The 18,083-nt window shown below is 44.8% G+C and overlaps 1 protein-coding gene across 13 annotated transcripts in view; it reads right to left on the reverse strand.

The window, feature by feature from the left end:
* CADPS (calcium dependent secretion activator) overlaps positions 1-18,083 on the reverse strand; it is a 294,058-nt gene that overhangs the window by 37,934 nt on the left and 238,041 nt on the right. For 4 of the 13 annotated variants that reach the window (XM_064156988.1, XM_064156986.1, XM_064156984.1 and 1 more), the window contains 4 exons: positions 15,291-15,437; positions 11,813-11,968; positions 4,658-4,805; positions 324-338 (listed from right to left, as the gene is read on the reverse strand). In XM_064156988.1, coding sequence (XP_064013058.1) covers positions 324-338; positions 4,658-4,805; positions 11,813-11,968; positions 15,291-15,437 — 466 coding nt within the window. The remainder of the gene's footprint in view (positions 1-323; positions 339-4,657; positions 4,806-11,812; positions 11,969-15,290; positions 15,438-18,083) is intronic. The other 9 variants (XM_064156995.1, XM_064156987.1, XM_064156985.1 and 6 more) reach the window with 3 other exon arrangements.

An 18,083-nucleotide genomic window follows, 5' to 3' on the forward strand; every position in this document is an offset into this window, starting at 1 on the left:
TGCTTTCCAACACAAAACATGTGATTTTTCAGTCAAACATTTCAAGCACTGGTGCTAGTCACTATATTCATTACCACTTGGCATTAATATTGTTTTAAAATGTTAACATCAAATCACATTGAAAGAGACAAATCTGCTTTAAATACTAATCAGACTTTGGGAAGGAAGACTGCAAGGCTTTACCAATGCTAGATGTTGGTTTCAGTGTCTGATCGGTGGTCTCTGAACTGCTCTAGGCTGGGGGATTCTTTTTTTTTTCCTATGGCAGCAACATATTAATACAGGAATTTGGGAAAAAGAAAATAAAAGTAGGACACACTTACCCACTCTTTAGCAAACTTTTCAGATGGTTTGGGACAGAAATAAAGAGGAAAGTGCAAAAGACAGGAAAAAGAACATATGAAGATAAACAATAAATAAACCAAAATCTTTTAAAAAAAGGGACATATGAGAACAGCAGCAGCATGCACAGAAACAAGAAGCAATGGAAAATGAAATGTGATCAAAACCTCCTTTCACTGAAATAGCAGAGATTGCTACCTGTGAGACCTGCAGGAGAACAGTGGGGAGGGACTGGATTGCTCTTAACCGCTGACAGTCTCATGGCTTTATGTCACTCTGCAGGGGAAGGCAGGTGGTTGGTGACAGGCTGGGTTCAGCATCGGGGCACAGCCTTCACCAGGGATGGATGCACTGGTGGGGTGAGCCTTGCTGCAGGGCAGGACAGGCAGGGCAGGGTATGTGGTGCAGCACATCCCAGCCAAAGTCCCGGGTGGAGCCGCTCAGAGCCTCACCCAGGCTGGTGCTGCCATGCCACAGGCTGCGACCTGCTGGGCCAGCTCAGAGGAACAAACACACGCTGAAAAGAGCTATTTGCATTTGCAGTTCCCACTTCCATGTCCTGCCTTGCAGGTCAAGACACTTACAACTCCCTTGTGGGATCTAGTTATGGTTAGTCTGTCTAATGCAGAGTTAACATTTATCAGCTCCCAGGATTGAACTGGCAGTTCCCAGCACAGCTGTGGATGTAGCTGCAGGGTGATGGGGACCTGTAACAGCTGGGTACCGGTAGGAGCTGCTGATGTCCTTGGCATACACATCCAGGAGCTCTTAAAGAAGATGAAGAAGCATATACTGGGGTACTGGGGGGTGTCTTCCCCACTACATTTTCCCTCTGCAACTGCATTTTCTGCGTGGGTGTAAGACCTCACAACCAAGGATTTAGCTAACTGCTTTCACCAAGTCATGAGTTTTAACTGAAAAATGGCTGGCTACATGCACAACAACACACTGGGATGCACTGAGTGGTGCCTTGTCACTTAAAAGCTTGTTTGAAAAGCAAATTAAGAGCCCCGATGGAACAAAACTGCAGCTTGGAGAGCAGGAGAGGACCCTGTGCACACACCAAGGCGGTGTCGCAGGACTCTGGTGCCTCATTCCCATTGCAGCTGCAATCCCTGGGGCAGACTTGGAGCCAGGGCCAGTGACCATGTGGAACTGGGCCTGTGAGGCTGCGGGTCCTGCCCCAGGCAGCCACAGCAACGTGCACCCTGCACTGCCTGTGCCACAGGCTCCACCTCAAAAAATGAGCCTTGGCCAGAACGGGGTCAGAGGAGGTGGTGGTTGGGAACACGGCTGCTGGGTGCTGCTTTCACAGCCACCTGGCACCTAAACCAGCCATTCCAACAGCTCCTTCCACATTCCTTATGGAAATGCCTGAGGTTAAAGATCACATAGCTGGTTTGCTTTAGCCAGCACAGCCCCAGGTTTCCAATGGGTTCATCACAGCTTTCTATTAGCTGAATTATTACAATCCATAATCAGTGCACTACAATGATTCAACTTGACTTTATGTGATGAGTATCTTGCCTTGTCATGTAACAGATTGTGTGTACGTTGTATTTCTCTAAGGACCATCTGACCTTAGATATTAAATAGAAACATACTAGACCAACTGAGAAACATTTAATACATACATTTATCCCCTTAGATGTATTAAAAATTCAGAGGAAAAATAAATATTTAAGATGGTAAAGTATGTTTACCAAATGTTTTAACAGCTGCCTTTAGAGACAAGGAAATGGAAATGAAATGATGGGTGTTTGTTTCACTGGGGAATGCTTGCAAAAGGCATTCGAGTATCTGTTAAAGTGAGCGTAACTGAAGGTAGTCTTCAAAGGAAGACCCTTAGGGTGGGAGGGAAACAGCAGCAGTGAGGTCAAATGAAGTGTTGAGTCTCTGCCCACACACAGCTTGCACTAGCAGAAAACTCAGTGGTTTGTTTCCAGTAAAAACGTCTTCAGCTGGGTCTGGGCAAACACCCCTGCCTGAACACTGTGCTGGGCAATGTGAGCCCTCTGAACTGCCTGCACAGGCGCCGTGTATTTCAGGAGCCACATGGAACTGATGGAAGGTCCCATCAATGAGTTCTGCCTGTCCCTTCCTCCCTGTCTGTCCCTCCCCAGCTGGGCTGCAGGTGGCCTTGGCAGAGCTGTGTGGCTGCTACACGCTGGGGCAGGGGAACAGAGTGACTTAGAGATGCACAGACCCAGCTCCCAGAATTATGGAGGCTTCTCATTCCTCTGCCATCTGTCTCATCATTTCCTCCAGGGACTACTACAGGTAGGGTGGTTTTCACCTCCACTGTAAGAACTGGTCTATATCTGGACTTTTACCCTTCCAGCAGAGCCATCTCAGCACACAGGTTTAGACAGCTTCAAGAGGAAAAGATGGAGGTAGCTGAAATATGGAGTGGCATGAGTGAATGGAGGGGGAGGCAGGAGCACTCATTAAAAGGAAGAAAAGAAAAAGGGAGGATGGATAAAATTCTGCAGCCCTAACCAGTAACTTATGCACTGAGAATTTACATCTGCTTTACAGGTCTATTAGTTCAGCTATCTGTTAAAAACCTCATGCCCTGGCAACTGCTGCTTGCCACAGGAGCTAGGCTGTCTCCAAGCTGCCGTACCAAACACCTTCTTGAAGTGGCACAGGCAGATTTGCAGAGCTAACCCCCGCTGCAGCTGAGACTGGCAGAGAAACGACCACGCTGCCGCCTGCTCCCTTCTCGCTTGCACTTTGACTCAGGCTGAATGTGTGTTGTGATTGATGCTCAAGGTTTGGAGGAAACTGTGGCAAGCACAGAGCATCACGAGTCAGCATGGAAAGATGCAGTGTGTGTGCCTGGTCACACCATATTCAGACACTGTTGATGTTACCAGCCTCGTGCCATCTGAATACTTAACCTGATAGCTTTATGAATGCAATGAGCTTTTCTGTCATGATATTGGAGTCTGCTTGACCTCCAAAACATCCCCACCAACCAGGGACAGCTAGCGTAATGGGGTTTGATTCTGGCTTGCACTGGGGAGCATCGCAACCATGGCCCTTCCTGGCTGGCAGGGCATTGTCAGGGCTGATGCTGCAGCAGCTGCAGGCTGAGAGATTTGGGGAGATAAATGGGTATGGATAAAGAACAGAAAATGGTAGAGAAGGTCACGTCCAGGCTTAGACAGCAAAAGCCCACTCAAGATCTGCCTCTGGTGACCTGGAGCACAAGGGAAGAACCTGATGATGAGCAGTATGAAACCTCTCTCGCCACGTGACCGCCACAAATAAAGTATCTTAACTGAAATGTGCATAATAAAAGCAAAAAGAACAGCTGGATCTCATCCAAACCCCACTGACATCAGGGCATGGATCCCTGCTGCATCCAGCGGCCTTTGGAGCAAGTCCTCTCCTGACTGAAAAAGTAAACAAACCCCAAACGACTTGCAGTGATTCACTGCAACATCTGACCAGGGGAAGTTGTAGCAAAAGGTCTTATGCAGGAAATGCTGACAAGCAGCAGGGTAGGAGAGTCAAACAGCATTTGTGAATTTATCCTAGACTGGTATATGAATATTTAATTTGGCTGGAAGCCACCATAGCAAAACAATCATTTCAACGCACTTAATATGGTCCAATTTACCAGGTCTTTTTAATTCACAGAGCAGTGAACTTCGACCTGGCTTCAGAAGGAAAAAACAAGTATCAGCCATTAATGCAAACAGGTTTGTTGTTTGGCAGCTTCTGTTATTAAGAACCTGGGAATCTAGGCTCATCAAGTGTGCTGATTACAGGTCCTCAATGAAGTCACAGCGGCTGGAATTGCAATCTGCTTTTGGAGGTTATCTATTTTTGGTGTGTGTGGGGGGGCAGTGGTGGTGGGTTTTTTTTGTTTTGTTTTGTGGTTTTTTTGGTCGGTTTTGATTTTTTTCTTCTCCTTACAAGCACCACAGCAACAACTTGGCACTTCTGTGTTCCTTATGCTTGTCTACGGGAAATAGTCACATACAGAAAGTGCATTGCCAACACCTGGCTCCAAGGTGCAGTTAATGACTCGATACGTATGGTCATCATGCATCAACCAAGCTTAAAAAATACCTTATGCATACCACAGTCCTTGCGAAAAGCCACTCCTAAGTGACAGGGATTCCAAAAGTTTATATTCATTAGACTTATTTGAGATCAACTCCCTGCATATTCATCTGCTCAACCTATAATGGAAGGCTAAATCCGCAACTGACAGAACGTCTCTGAAACTAACGCGACAGGAGAGAGGAAATTTCATGAGGTTGCCTTTAAGAGCTGTGAGAGGAAGAACCTGCATTTTTACCTCTTGGCCCATTTCCATGCTGCAAAGCTTTGTCGACTGAGCTTTGGCATCCACCATGACATTAAACATGGTGCATATTGACTGAGGGACTCGGAAATCTGTTGATCGGCTGGTTTTCTGCAGCTTGACTTCAAACGCAATCCTGGTTCTGCGAAGGGAAGGAGAAAAGGATGCTTCAGTTGCTGTTAAACATACCCAAGTTGCTAACAATAAAAATCACAATGATGTATTGCAGTGTCACAGTATCACCAAGGTTGGAAGAGACCTCACAGATCATCAATCCAACCCTTTACCACAGAGCTCAAGGCCAGACCATGGCACCAAGTGCCACGTCCAGTCCTGCCTTGAACAGCTCCAGGGACGGCGACTCCACCACCTCTCCGGGCAGCCCATTCCAGTGTCCAATGACTCTCTCAGGGAAGAACTTTCTCCTCACCTCCAGCCTAAATTTCCCCTGGTGTTGCTTGAGGCTGTGTCCTCTCGTTCTGGTGCTGGCCACCTGAGAGAAGAGAGCAACCTCCTCCTGGCCACAACCACCCCTCAGGTAGTTGCAGACAGCAATAAGGTCTCCCCTGAGCCTCCTCTTCTCCAGGCTAACCAATCCCAGCTCCCTCAGCCTCTCCTCGTAGGGCTGTGCTCAAGGCCTCTCCCCAGCCTCGTTGCCCTTCTCTGGACACGCTCAAGCATCTCAATGTCCCTCCTAAACTGGGGGGCCCAGAACTGAACACAGTACTCAAGGTGTGGTCTAACCAGTGCAGAGTACAAGACTGAGAAGAGGCCAAGAAATCAGAAAGTCAAATGCTGCTGGGAGGGTTGGAGCACAATTGCTACCCAAAACTGATCTCCCAGTTGAACAAGGAACCCACTTTCCTTTATGCTTGCTTATAAAGTGTGCAGTGGCTTCAGGGGAACAATTGCTTCCTTGTGCTGTGTGATGATGTTACAAACAGCAGAGCCAATGCACACTTATAACTTCACAGAGAATCACAGAGAATGGTTTGGGCTGGAAGGGACCTTCAAGACCATCTAGTTTCACTCCCCTGCCATGGGCAGGGACACCTCCCACTGCATCAGGTTGCTCGAGGCCTCATCCAACCCAGCTCTAAACACCTCCTGGGAGGAGACATCCACAACCTCCCTGGGCAACCTGTTCCTGTAGGAAGATTTTGCATCAACCATCCAGAAATGATTTTTTTTTTAGGTTGAAAACATTAAAACCAACTTATTCCAGGAATTAATCTTCCAAGCTCCCACTAAAAACCTACTAAAAAGAGGAGGTGCAGTAATTAACACCCTCCAAACACTCCACTAAAAAACGACTAAAGAGAGGAGATGCAAAGATTAAACCCCAGTTTTTGAGAAGAGGGTAAAAAAAAACCCAGACAGGCTGCCAAATGAAAACAACTTCCAGGTACCCACTAAAAACCTACTACAAAGAGGAGGTGCAATGATTAAACCCCAGTTTTTGAGAGGAGGGGGAAAAAACCAACACAAACCAGGCTGCCAAATGAAAACATCCTCCAAGCATCCACTAAAAGCCTACTACAAGGAGGAGGAGCAATGAATAAACCCCAGTTTTTGAGAGGAGGGGAAAACCAACACAAACCAGGCTGCCAAATCAAAACATCCTCCAAACATCCACTAAAAACCTACTACAAGGAGGAGGTGCAATGAATAAACCCCAGTTTTTGAGAGGAGGGGGAAAAAACCCAACACAAACCAGGCTGCCAAATGAAAACATCCTCCAAGCATCCACTAAAAACCTACTACTAGGAGGAGGTGCAACGATTAAACCCCAGTTTTTGAGAGGAGGGGAACAAAAACACAAATCAGGCTGCCAAATGAAAACATCCTCCAAGCATCCACTAAAAACCTACTACTAGGAGGAGGTGCAATGAATAAACCCCAGTTTTTGAGAGGAGGGGAAAACCAACACAAACGAGGCAGCCAAATGAAAACATCCTCCAAGCATCCACTAAAAACCTACTACAAGGAGGAGGTGCAATGATTAAACCCCAGTTTTTGAGAGGAGGGGGAAAAAACCAACACAAACCAGGCTGCCAAATGAAAACATCCTCCAAGCATCCACTAAAAGCCTACTACAAGGAGGAGGTGCAATGATTAAACCCCAGTTTTTGAGAGGAGGGGGAAACCAACACAAACTAGGCTGCCAAATGAAAACATCCTCCAAACATCCACTAAAAACCCACTACAAGGAGGAGGTGCCCCAGTTTTTGAGGGAAGAGGAAAAAAATAAGGCTGCCAAATGAAAACACCTTCCAAACACTCCACTGAAAATAAAACCTGCTAATTATTTAAATGATTATTTCATTTATTATTATGAAATGACTATTTGGGTGCATGAACTGATTTGTTAGCACAAACAGCATGCTTGACAATTAAAGGAGACTCCTCTTGCTTTACAACAGTAACTACCAACACCTGACTGAAAGGACATTGCCAGACCTGTTGCATTTTTAGGTCTACAGGATTGTATTTGCTTGCTGAGAGTTTCTGATTATCTCCTGAGTTCACAGACCTGGTTTCCCTAAAGAAACACAGATGCAGGAGCAGCTGTGCAGGTATGAACACACACACTGCAAGAGCCTGCAGCTCACTGCTCCCCTGAGGTTTTGGTGAGCTCAGATTTGATATCTCCAGCAGTTACAAACCATGTTACAGCGAGAGTTTTGCTAGGCCAAGGACTGCAGAGATTGGATCCCCTGGTGATCAATGGTGCCAGGTCCAGCTGGAGAGCTGTGACCAGTGATGTCCCCCAGGCATCAGTGCTGGGGACAGTCCTGTTCACCATCTTCATCAGTGCCATTGATGAGGGCATAGACAGACAGAGTCTGCTAAGCAAGTTTGCTGCTGACACCAAGCTGGGAGGCTTGGCTGAGACAGCTGCAGGTTGTGCTGCATCCAGAGAGACCTGCACAGACAGAGCTGGGCACAGAGGAGCCAGATGAAGTTCAATGAGGACAAGTGCAGAGTCCTGCACCTGGGGAGCAATAACAAACTGCACCAGTACAGGCTGGGAGGTGATCTGCTGGAGAGCAGCCCTGTGGAGAGGGCCCTGGGGTTCCTGGTGGCTAACAAGTGACCCATGGCACAGCAATGTGCCCTTGTGGCCAAGAAGGCCAATGGGATCCTGGGGATCCCGTTAGGGATTTATTATTAGGAAAAGTGTGTCCAGCAGATCAAGGGAGGTTCTCCTCCCCCTCTACTCTGCCCTGCTGAGACCTCAGCTTGAGTACTGCCTTCAGTTTTGGGCTCCCCAGTTTAGGAGGGACAGGGATCTGCTGGAGAGGGTCCAAGCGGAGGGCTATGAGGATGATGAGGGGACAGGAGGGCATGGCTGATGAGGAGAGGCTGAGGGACCTGGTGCTGCTTAGTCTGGGGAAGAGAAGACTGAGAGGGGATTTGATAAATGTTTGTAAGTATCTGAAGGCTGCGAGGAGAGGGGGACAGGCTCTGCTCACTGCTCCCTGGGATAGGACAAGGAGCAATGGGTGTAAGTTGCAGTACAGGAGGTTCCACCTCAACACAAGGGGGAACTTCTTTACTGTAAGGGTCCCAGAGCACTGGCACAGGCTGCCCAGAGAGGTTGTGGGGTGTCCTTCTCTGGAGCCTTTCAAGGCCTGTCTGGATGTGTTCCTCTGTGATCTGTGTTAGATAGGATTGTCCTGCTCTGGCAGGGGGGTTGGACGTCCCTTCCGACCCCTAACATCCTGTGGGCCTGTGATCCATATCATATTTTAAAACACTAAGGCATTTGTGACTCTAAGAAACTCTGCAGCATGATGAGCACTACCCTGCCTTTCTTTGGAGCCCCTCAGTAGATTCTAGAGGTGCTTCACTAATCCAACCCACCCAGAACAATTATCACATCAGACAGAGTCTGCCAACCAATTAACACAGGAGCTTCAGTTTGGAAATAACAAACAATATCAGCTGCAGCTCAGGAATAACTGATCCTGAATGATTCCCCAAGGCTTATGCAAATGAAAACTCATTTATGAACGTGAAACTCCCATTCTTGGGATCAGATCTGAGCTGGTACAAAGGTCCTTCTGCCCAAATTCCTAGTGAAGCAGGCCTTCCTGCAAGGGCTGCTTCCCTGACAGCACTGAAATACAACCCAGCGTGGAAGGCAGGGTGGCTCCTCCATGGTATTCAACAGTTCAGAGACAGACGCGAAGAAAAATGTTGTGTCAAACTGAAATTGCTAAAGAAACCTTAGCCAGGCCCTGTTTGCAGGTGATATAAATAGGGAAGGCAGCATATTGGTTTACATCAGCAGTGGCATTTGAACTGATTTAATTACCAGTGCCAGATTTAGCCTGGACTTGGGGACTAGAATCTTGATAATTACTGAAAGGACCCAAAGTGACTGGGATTTTCCATCTCCTCGCAGAGATGAGCATGTTCCTACTTACTTATGCTCAGAACCATTATATATAGTCATAGCAGTACAGGCTGGGCCAGGCTTTTACAGAGGGACAACATATTTGAAGAAAGGTTGAAGCAGTTGGGGGAAAAAAGTCCTGGCTTCCAAGCATAGAAATCTTTCTTCTGGTGTACCTGGAAACTTGTTTTATTCTTCCCAGTCACCTCAGCTGAGCTAACCTGGTCTGACTTCTGCAGATCATCACATCTATACTGCACTGCAGCTGCAACAAAGGTGCCCTGGTTCCAATTTAAAGCAAACAAATGAAGAGGAAGTGTTTTGCTGGTGGTGCAGGAGGCAGAGAAGAGAGCAGAGCTCCAGCACTGGGTTTGCTCACAGAGGACACTCTGACAACTGGAGGACAGCTGAAGTTCAGCCTTTGTGCCAGCCAAAGAACCAATGCAGCAAAAGAGGATTTGCTCAAAGACATCTCAACCATCTCGAACCAGTGCAGCCAAAGAGGATTTGCTCAAAGCCAAAGACATCTCAACCATCTCAAATCAATGCAACAAAAGAGGATTTGCTCAAAGCCAAAGACATCTCGAACCAATGCAGCAAAAGAGGACTTACTCAAAGCCAAAGACATCTCAACCATCTCGAACCAATGCAGCCAAAGAGGACTTACTCAAAGCCAAAGACATCTCAACCATCTCAAACCAGTGCAGCCAAAAAAGATTTGCTCAAAGCCAAAGACATCTCAACCATCTCAAACCAGTGCAGCAAAAGAGGACTTGCTCAAAGCCAAAGACATCTCAACCATCTCAAACCAGTGCAGCCAAAAAAGATTTGCTCAAAGCCAAAGACATCTCAACCATCTTGAACCAATGCAGCAAAAGAGGACTTGCTCAAAGCCAAAGACATCTCAACCATCTCAAACCAGTGCAGCCAAAAAAGATTTGCTCAAAGCCAAAGACATCTCAACCATCTTGAACCAATGCAGCAAAAGAGGACTTGCTCAAAGCCAAAGACATCTCAACCATCTTGAACCAATGCAGCAAAAGAGGACTTGCTCAAAGCCAAAGACATCTCAACCATCTCGAATCAATGCAGCCAAAGAGGATTTGCTCCAAGCCAAAGACATCTCAACCATCTCGAACCAATGCAGCAAGAGGACTTGCTCAAAGCCAAAGACATCTCCACCATCTCGAATCAATGCAGCCAAAGAGGATTTGCTCAAAGCCAAAGAAATCTCCACCATCTTGTTGCATTCAGAACACACTGGGGTTTATGCCAGAATGGTAAGAGCAAGGCTTGAGCTGCCTGGCTTCCAGTGGGTGAGCCTCCTGCCTACATCTCCAGGACCGAATGTGCCTTCTCCTGCAGTGCCGTTGCACACCCAGGCTGTGAGGAACACGTGAACAGAAATGCCATGCTCACACTGGCATGGTGGCCAGCAGTCCTGGTACAGAACTGTGCCACCACACACTGCAGCTAATATTAGCATGGACCAGCTGCATTTGACAGCCATTTTCCCTTTGGTCTGTGTCTTTGCCTACTGATTTCTGCACAGTGGAATGCAACGTTCACTTCTTCCTCCTGCCTCATCACTTCTGATGCTGGATGGACGTAAGTGACCATGGAAAGGCTGGAAATCTAACCTCAACAGTTTGCTTTCAAAATGACAGCTGCCTGTAGGTTAGAAAGTTGTTAAAAAGAAATCTCTCTGCTTTGGAAGATCTGCAGGTGAATATGCTATAATGTGGCTGAAGATACAACAGCTTTTCTCAAGTGGCAGCAGCAGATGTGAAGCCTGTGTGCCAAGCTATACTCTGTCTGGGATCACTTTCTGGACTGTTTTTTTAACAGATCTGTGGTTTTTAGGTGGGTGCTGGGATCTTACTCAGGGCTATGCCTTCAGCACTCAACCCCACTGACACCAAACTGCATTTACAATTAGAGTAGAATCATAGAATGTCAGGGGCTGGAGGGGACCTTGAAAGCTCATCCAGTCCAACCCCGCTGCCAAAGCAGGATCACCTAGAGCAGATCACACAGGAACATGGATAGGGCTGGGTGATAGGTTGGACTGGATGATCTTGGAGGTCTCTTCCAACCTGGTTGATTCTATGATTCTATGATTCTATGTCCAGGTGGGTTTTGAATATCTTCAGAGAGAGAGACTCCACAACTCCTCAGGCAGCCTGTTCCAGTCTTGTGTCATCCTCACAGGGAAAAAAATCCTCCTCATGTTTATATGAAACTTCCTGTGCCTCAGATGATTTGGCTGCATGTGCAGCACTGAAAAGAAGTAATAGCCCATAAAGCTTGAAAGAATGGGTGATTTATTGCCTTACTGTGAATATGCACTCTGCAGAGTCTTGACAGAGAGTTCTTCCCAGAGAGAGTGATTGGCATTGGAATGGGCTGCCCAGGGAGGTGGTGGAGTTGCTGTCCCTGGAGGTATTCAAGCAAAGCCTGGATGAGGCACTTAGTGCCATGGTCTGGTTGATTGGCTAGGGCTGGGTGCTAGGTTGGACTGGCTGAGCTTGAAGGTCTCTTCCAACCTGGCTGATTCTATGATTCTATCAACAGAGAAATGCTTGGGCGAGTCCATAGTTCACAGCTGTGCTGGGCAGAGGTGGGCTGGGGCCACTAATACATGGTGAGTGAAATGAAACTTAACTGATCACAAGACATTAAAAAAATCCCTTTGCATCCAGTGAGCTTCTCTGAGAACCATGAGTAGTTTGCTCTTGGGCACGCACCTTTTAACGCAGGACTCGATCATGTCGCTCGCCATAAGCTTCAAGCGCTGCTCTAAGTGTTTTCCAAACTCCTCCTCAGGCCAGTGCAAATCCCGAATGAAGGTCTGTAGGGCATCAAGTTTCCAGAACATATCTTCTGAAGTGCCTGATCCATTGCTGGCAGGGCAAAACGAGAACAAAAGTCATAAGCGGCACCAGGGTCTTTGTAACCTGATGTGGAGACCATCCCTGCAACGAGTGTAGAGCAGACAGCAGTTTCATACACAGGACAATGCTGGCAATCTCCACCATCAGGATTTTGAGTTTTACCATACAGTTGCCTAATCTACCTTGCTGTCATAACCCACAAAACTTTCCAGACCAGATGAGTAAGACAACGTTATGAGTTACACATATTAACAGGAAGAATGTGCGTATGGTAAAAATCAGCCTTAGTTAATAACCACATTGAAGTAGGTGATTATTAAGAATTAAGGCTTGAAACTGTGGTAGAAAATCCCCAATCACTAATAACTGCCATACCAGACTGTATGCAGTTATTAAGAGTTAGGGCTTCATGCAATTCTCCCCCACCTCTGAATTATACCTTGAGTTTGCCTCGTTCCCTCCCACCCCCCGCTGGTGAGGCCCCATTTCCAGGTAAGGGTCAGTGCTAACAAGTGGTGAGCGAGGGCACACTTTGGAACAGCTGAAAAAAAAATCAGGGTAAATCAACTGGACTAAGGGCACTAGACACGTCCAGGAGTTTTGGCAGGACTGACCACCCTACCTTTTCAGAGATCTGCCTCTTGCAAAGGCATCAATCAAAGGGCCACAACTATCCATCTTTAAAAGGAATGATTTTCGAAACATCTTTGGTCTGTCACAAAACTGAATTTCTCTCCCGAGCATATATTCTCGTTCCCACACCCCTGCCCAGATGGAAGTCTTTGGTCCTGCAGTGTGTAGCTACACCGGCTCTTTTCACAGTATAATTATATCTCAAACCTCCACTTACAGAATAAAAATACAGAACTGGATTGCACTCTGCTTGTGCAAAGGAATTGATGCATCCGTAGCTCTTTTCTCTCCCTCTCTCCTTCTCCCTCATTTTTTTTTTGCCCCCCAGAACAATTGCCAAGGGAGCCTCAAGAGTTTCAACCCCCTCCTCGCATACCACTAGTGCTAACACGGTAATTTAGAAGATACTTAACACACCATGCATTACCACTTGTGCTGACATCATCTATAGAAACAGGTGAGGGAGGGTGTTTCTATTGTGACAGATGCCAGCCGCATTGAGTTAATGCTAGAGGAGGTCAGAGCTAATGCACACACGGCTACTGCAAGGCGAGAACCCTGGTCCCAACATGCTAGAGGGGTCCTGTTGGGCTCCTGTGCTAACAGAATTAATGAGGAAAGGAATGAATCGTCTCGGTTGTAGGAGAAACGTATCTGACACTAGGCAACAGGTAACATGTCCTTGATGGAGGGGAAGGTGAGTAAAAGGAAACCAGGTTGATGAAAAGATAAAGAATCAGGCATTTCCTTTAACCAGGGGACCAGTTTGAACGACAATCTCAAACGTTCATCTTCTGCCAGTTTTTAGCTGTGCCTGTTTCAAACCTGTGCTTGGGCATAAATGAGCTTTAACATCGGGCACTGAGTTTTGGAGCTGCCCAGGTTTCTGTTTGAAGTCACCAAACGTGCACAAATAACACCGGTCGCTATTTATGGCAGCAACTCGACGGCAGCGGTTGGGTTGCAGAATTTTAGCAGCATTGTTCTTGGCCTTTGTTTTTTTCTCCTCATTTTTGCTCAGGCTCCACGCTAGGAAACAATACAGCACATTCATCTCCAAGATGCACTGTTAAGGTTCTGCTTGTGAGCACCACAAGGACTCTACTCAGGCGAGCAGCTTGGGATGTACCATCGATGCCCAAGGGTTTTCGGAGGGATTGCCCAATTTTCTGACATGACATGATTCTTATCTTTTCGCAGGCAATACCACAAAGCATGCACAGAGAAAGGTTAAAACTTTCAAGTACTCTTTACAGACAACTGCCTAAGCTAGCCTTTAATAGAGCTATCTTAGCATGAATATGAGTTGTATAGCTTTGAAGCATAAATGAGCGTGCTAATATTTAAGAGGATTTAAACAGACTCGTTATATAAATCGACCATTAGATGTTTGCTTTGCTTTGGTTCATCACCACTGCTCTGCAATACAGCCTGCATGAGGCTAATGGCAGAGGTGTTTTGGTGGACTCCAGGTGTAGATGTAATTGAGGGCATTTCAGTAACGGTAGAGGAGGTAGTTTTATCTTGTCGTGTAATTGAGGGTATTTCAGTAACGGTAGAGGAGGTAGTTTTATCTTTTCATTGAAAAGAAGGTAAGGAAAAAGCAACACATCTGTGCAGTGCTGTCTGAGACCACCCTATGTAATCCAAAATACTACATCTAACCCTAAATAATCATCTGGGAATTCAGAAGGAGAACTGGCAAGATCTCAGCTCCCCTGCTAGGATATATAGGTTGGACTGGATGAACTTGGAGGTCTCTTCCAACCCGGTTGATTCTATGATATATTGGGATGATGAGCTATCTCAAATGATGAGATTCAGGTTAGGCCCCTCTTCACACTGCCTGGTGGCAGGGACATTTAAGGGAAAGCTGCTTTAAAGAAGAGAACTTGTCTAATCTGTGCTCAGGATCTGTGGTATGCCCTCCCCGAGCTCCACTTGTGCACCCTGGGATGCCTGGACATGGAGTGGGAGCACAGAGCTCAAGGCTCCTACGGATTGACCGCATTGACACCAGGTCACAATCTACAGCTCACACTGAAAATGTCTTTCTTTGGTTGGCATCAGCATTATTCAGGCTGTAATTATGGCTGCAGAGCTTTGTTTGCTCTCTGGGGCCTCTCCCAGAATGAATAAAAACTGTTACAGGGCGCTCGTCTTTGTTAATCCATTTCATCAAAATCAAGACAAAAGAAGAAAAAAACCCCCAACTATCTGGAGAACACAGAGCTTGGTTTATACAAAATTCACTTTTAGATCTACATCTGGTCCACAGAAAATGGTTGACTGGCAATGAAATTGTATCATCTCCTCTTTGGGGCAAAACTCTTTGCTGAGACATATAATGTCGCATTCTACGCTCAGTGGTTCATATGTTGTTCAGGTCATGCCCCATTGTTGACAGCTATTTTGTTAAGCCAGATACTTGCTCAAACTCTCAGTGGGAGTCAGATAAATTTTCAAGATTTATACCAAAAAGAAAAAAAAAAAAACCAACCCCCCCAAAAAAACCCAACCAAAAAACCCCAACCCTCAAAATACACATGCCAGAAATTCACTCGTGGCTCATTCAGAAAACATCTAATTAACTGCATCACTCTTTAAAGTTTTATATAATGCAGAGAAACAAACAATACATATCCATGCCAAGATGACTTTAAATTTAAATGAGATCTAATTTGAACTGAATACACACTCAGAATCATAAATAGCAGCCATCCATGACGGTGCAGAAAAGCTAGGCATTTGTGGGATGCCTAGTGGGATGTTAACTGGTAGGTTTGGTACTTTAGGGAGATTCACATTTGGTAGATTCACATTGGGCAGATTACTTGTTAAACTCCTGTGGAAGAAACAGACAGAAAGAAAAAATACCATAACAGTGACAATGCAGATGTAGCAGAAGCACATGACACTCATAAACGAATCTGCAAAGTTCACAGGCATGAGGACAGTTCAAAACTAAAGCAAAACGTTTCAGAAAGAAGCATGAGTATGGAAGCTCAAGTGTACTGGGTTTGCAGTCTGCAGTATAAAGCAAGTTACTGAAAAGGTAAAAAATAAAAGATGAAAAGGATCACAAAGTAGCAAATTAACAGAGTATACTCAAACACCCCCGGAAAAGAACTCAACTTTCAGTCCCGACACCATTTCAGATTGCAGAGAGCAGCCTTCCCTCAGAAAAAGCTCTCTTGTAAGGAAGTGAGCCTCAGCTCTTAACACTGGCCTGTAGAGTTCTTACACTAGTTAATGTTGGATGAAAGAGCTAAACTAAGAGATCTGCTGGAGAACTGGGAGACTCAAAATGATAAACACAGGGTTTGAGATTTCAGCCCTGCAGAAGTCCTTGAGAATCTTTCTTGCCGTCAAGTCCAAAAGTTGTGATTTCAATCCAAAACCTCTGTTTATTTTGTACTTTACAAAGAACAAAGATGTGCTCTCCTGGAGCAATTAAATGGTGAAGCTCAAGGGTCTTCCTCTGTGTAGATCTCTGCCCTGATCCTGCTCTTGCATTTCCTGGGTGTGGAGAAAATGGGTCCCGCAGGTTGCCCAGCTCTACTCATGCACTTGAATGAACTGAACTTAATAAGCAGGGCAAGGGGTAATGGCTTTAAACTGAGAGAGGATAGACTTAGATTAGGTGTAAGGAAGAAGTTCTTCACTATGAGAGTAGTGAGACACTTGAACAGGTTGCCCAGAATGTTGTGGATGCTCCATCCCTGGAAGTATTCAAGGCCAGGCTGAATGGGGCTTTGAGCAGCCTGGTCTAGTGGAAACCATCCCTGCCTATGGCAGGGCTTTGGAACTAGATGATCTTTAAGGTTACTTTCAACTTACATCATTGATGGCTCTATGAAATCCAAGAGTGATATATGAATATTTTTATTGGGTGGAAATTTGTCTTGGGGTAATTAAGACATTCAAAAGTTAATTCAGCAAGCAAAGCCCACTTGGGCATCATGCCTTCAGACACAAAACTACTAAGCAAGCAGAGCTCTTTAAAATGGGGTATAGCATAACAATTTAATGCAACATAATTCTCTAGAAGCAACTGGGGTGTAGCAGCTCATCATGCCCAAAGTGTTCAAAAACACCTGATGTATTTTAGTGTGCTAGGTCCCTGGATGTTATAATTGGTCTAATTCTGGTTTAATGACTATGCCATCACAGTTAGATTTTACGCAAATAAAAATTGTCCCAGGACTTGGGAATCAGAAGCTGTTTTCAGAAGCTTAATCTAGTAATACTACACAGTACGCTGGGGCACAATCCACAGACAGCTTTACAGCCCCACTCGAGGAACAAGGCCAGGTGCTTGGACACCATCTTCACTGAATCATTCTTTGGGCTCAATATCAGGACTTGAGAATTTCACCTTCACCCTGTGCTGCTGGAGCTACTGAAAGCTTTTCCATCGATGTACAAGGACACAGCTTCAGTGTTCAAACGTCGGTGCTCTCAGTGACTGCACCTTAGGGAGGTCTCTTCCATTCCCTTGGATTACACTAGTTCCTGTACAGGCAGCTCTGCCTGGGTTCTTGGAAACTTACCAAATTATACACTATGTCCTTCAAGGAATATGAAAATCTTAGCAAATTCCTTGAGTCATATCTTAAACTCCATTTCTTACTGCAAGTTTTCTATATCAAAATCCCAATTTTATATATTAAAGTCCCAATGTTATATATCAAAGTCCCAATTTTCTATATCAAAATCCCAGTTTTATATATCAAAAGTTTTATATATAAAAATCCCAATTTTATATATCAAAGTCCCAATGTTATATATCAAAGTCCCAATTTTATATATCAAAATCCCAATTTTATCCCAATGTTATATATCAAAATCCCAATTTTATATATCAAAGTCCCAATGTTATATAGCAAAGTCCCAATTTTATATATCAAAATCCCAATTTTATATATTAAAGTCCCAATGTTATATATCAAAGTCCCAATTTTCTATATCAAAATCCCAATTTTATATATCAGAAGTTTTATATATCAAATTCCCAATTTTATATATCAAAATCCCAATGTTATATATCAAAACCCCAATTTTATATATCAAAATCCCAATTTTATATATCAAAGTCCCAATGTTATATATCAAAGTCCCAATGTTATATATCAAAATCCCAATTTTATATCAAAATCCCAATTTTATATATCAAAGGTTTTATATATCAAATTCCCAATTTTATATATCAAAGTCCCAATGTTATATATCAAAATCCCAATTTTATATATCAAAAGTTTTATATATCAAATTCCCAATTTTATATATCAAAGTCCCAATGTTATATATCAAAGTCCCAATTTTCTATATCAAAATCCCAATTTTATATATTAAAGTCCCAATGTTATATATCAAAGTCCCAATTTTCTATATCAAAATCCCAATTTTATATATTAAAGTCCCAATGTTATATATCAAAGTCCCAATTTTCTATATCAAAATCCCAATTTTATATATTAAAGTCCCAATG

The sequence above is a fragment of the Pogoniulus pusillus genome, chromosome 16, assembly GCF_015220805.1.
Source record: "Pogoniulus pusillus isolate bPogPus1 chromosome 16, bPogPus1.pri, whole genome shotgun sequence".
Classification (NCBI taxonomy): domain Eukaryota; kingdom Metazoa; phylum Chordata; class Aves; order Piciformes; family Lybiidae; genus Pogoniulus; species Pogoniulus pusillus.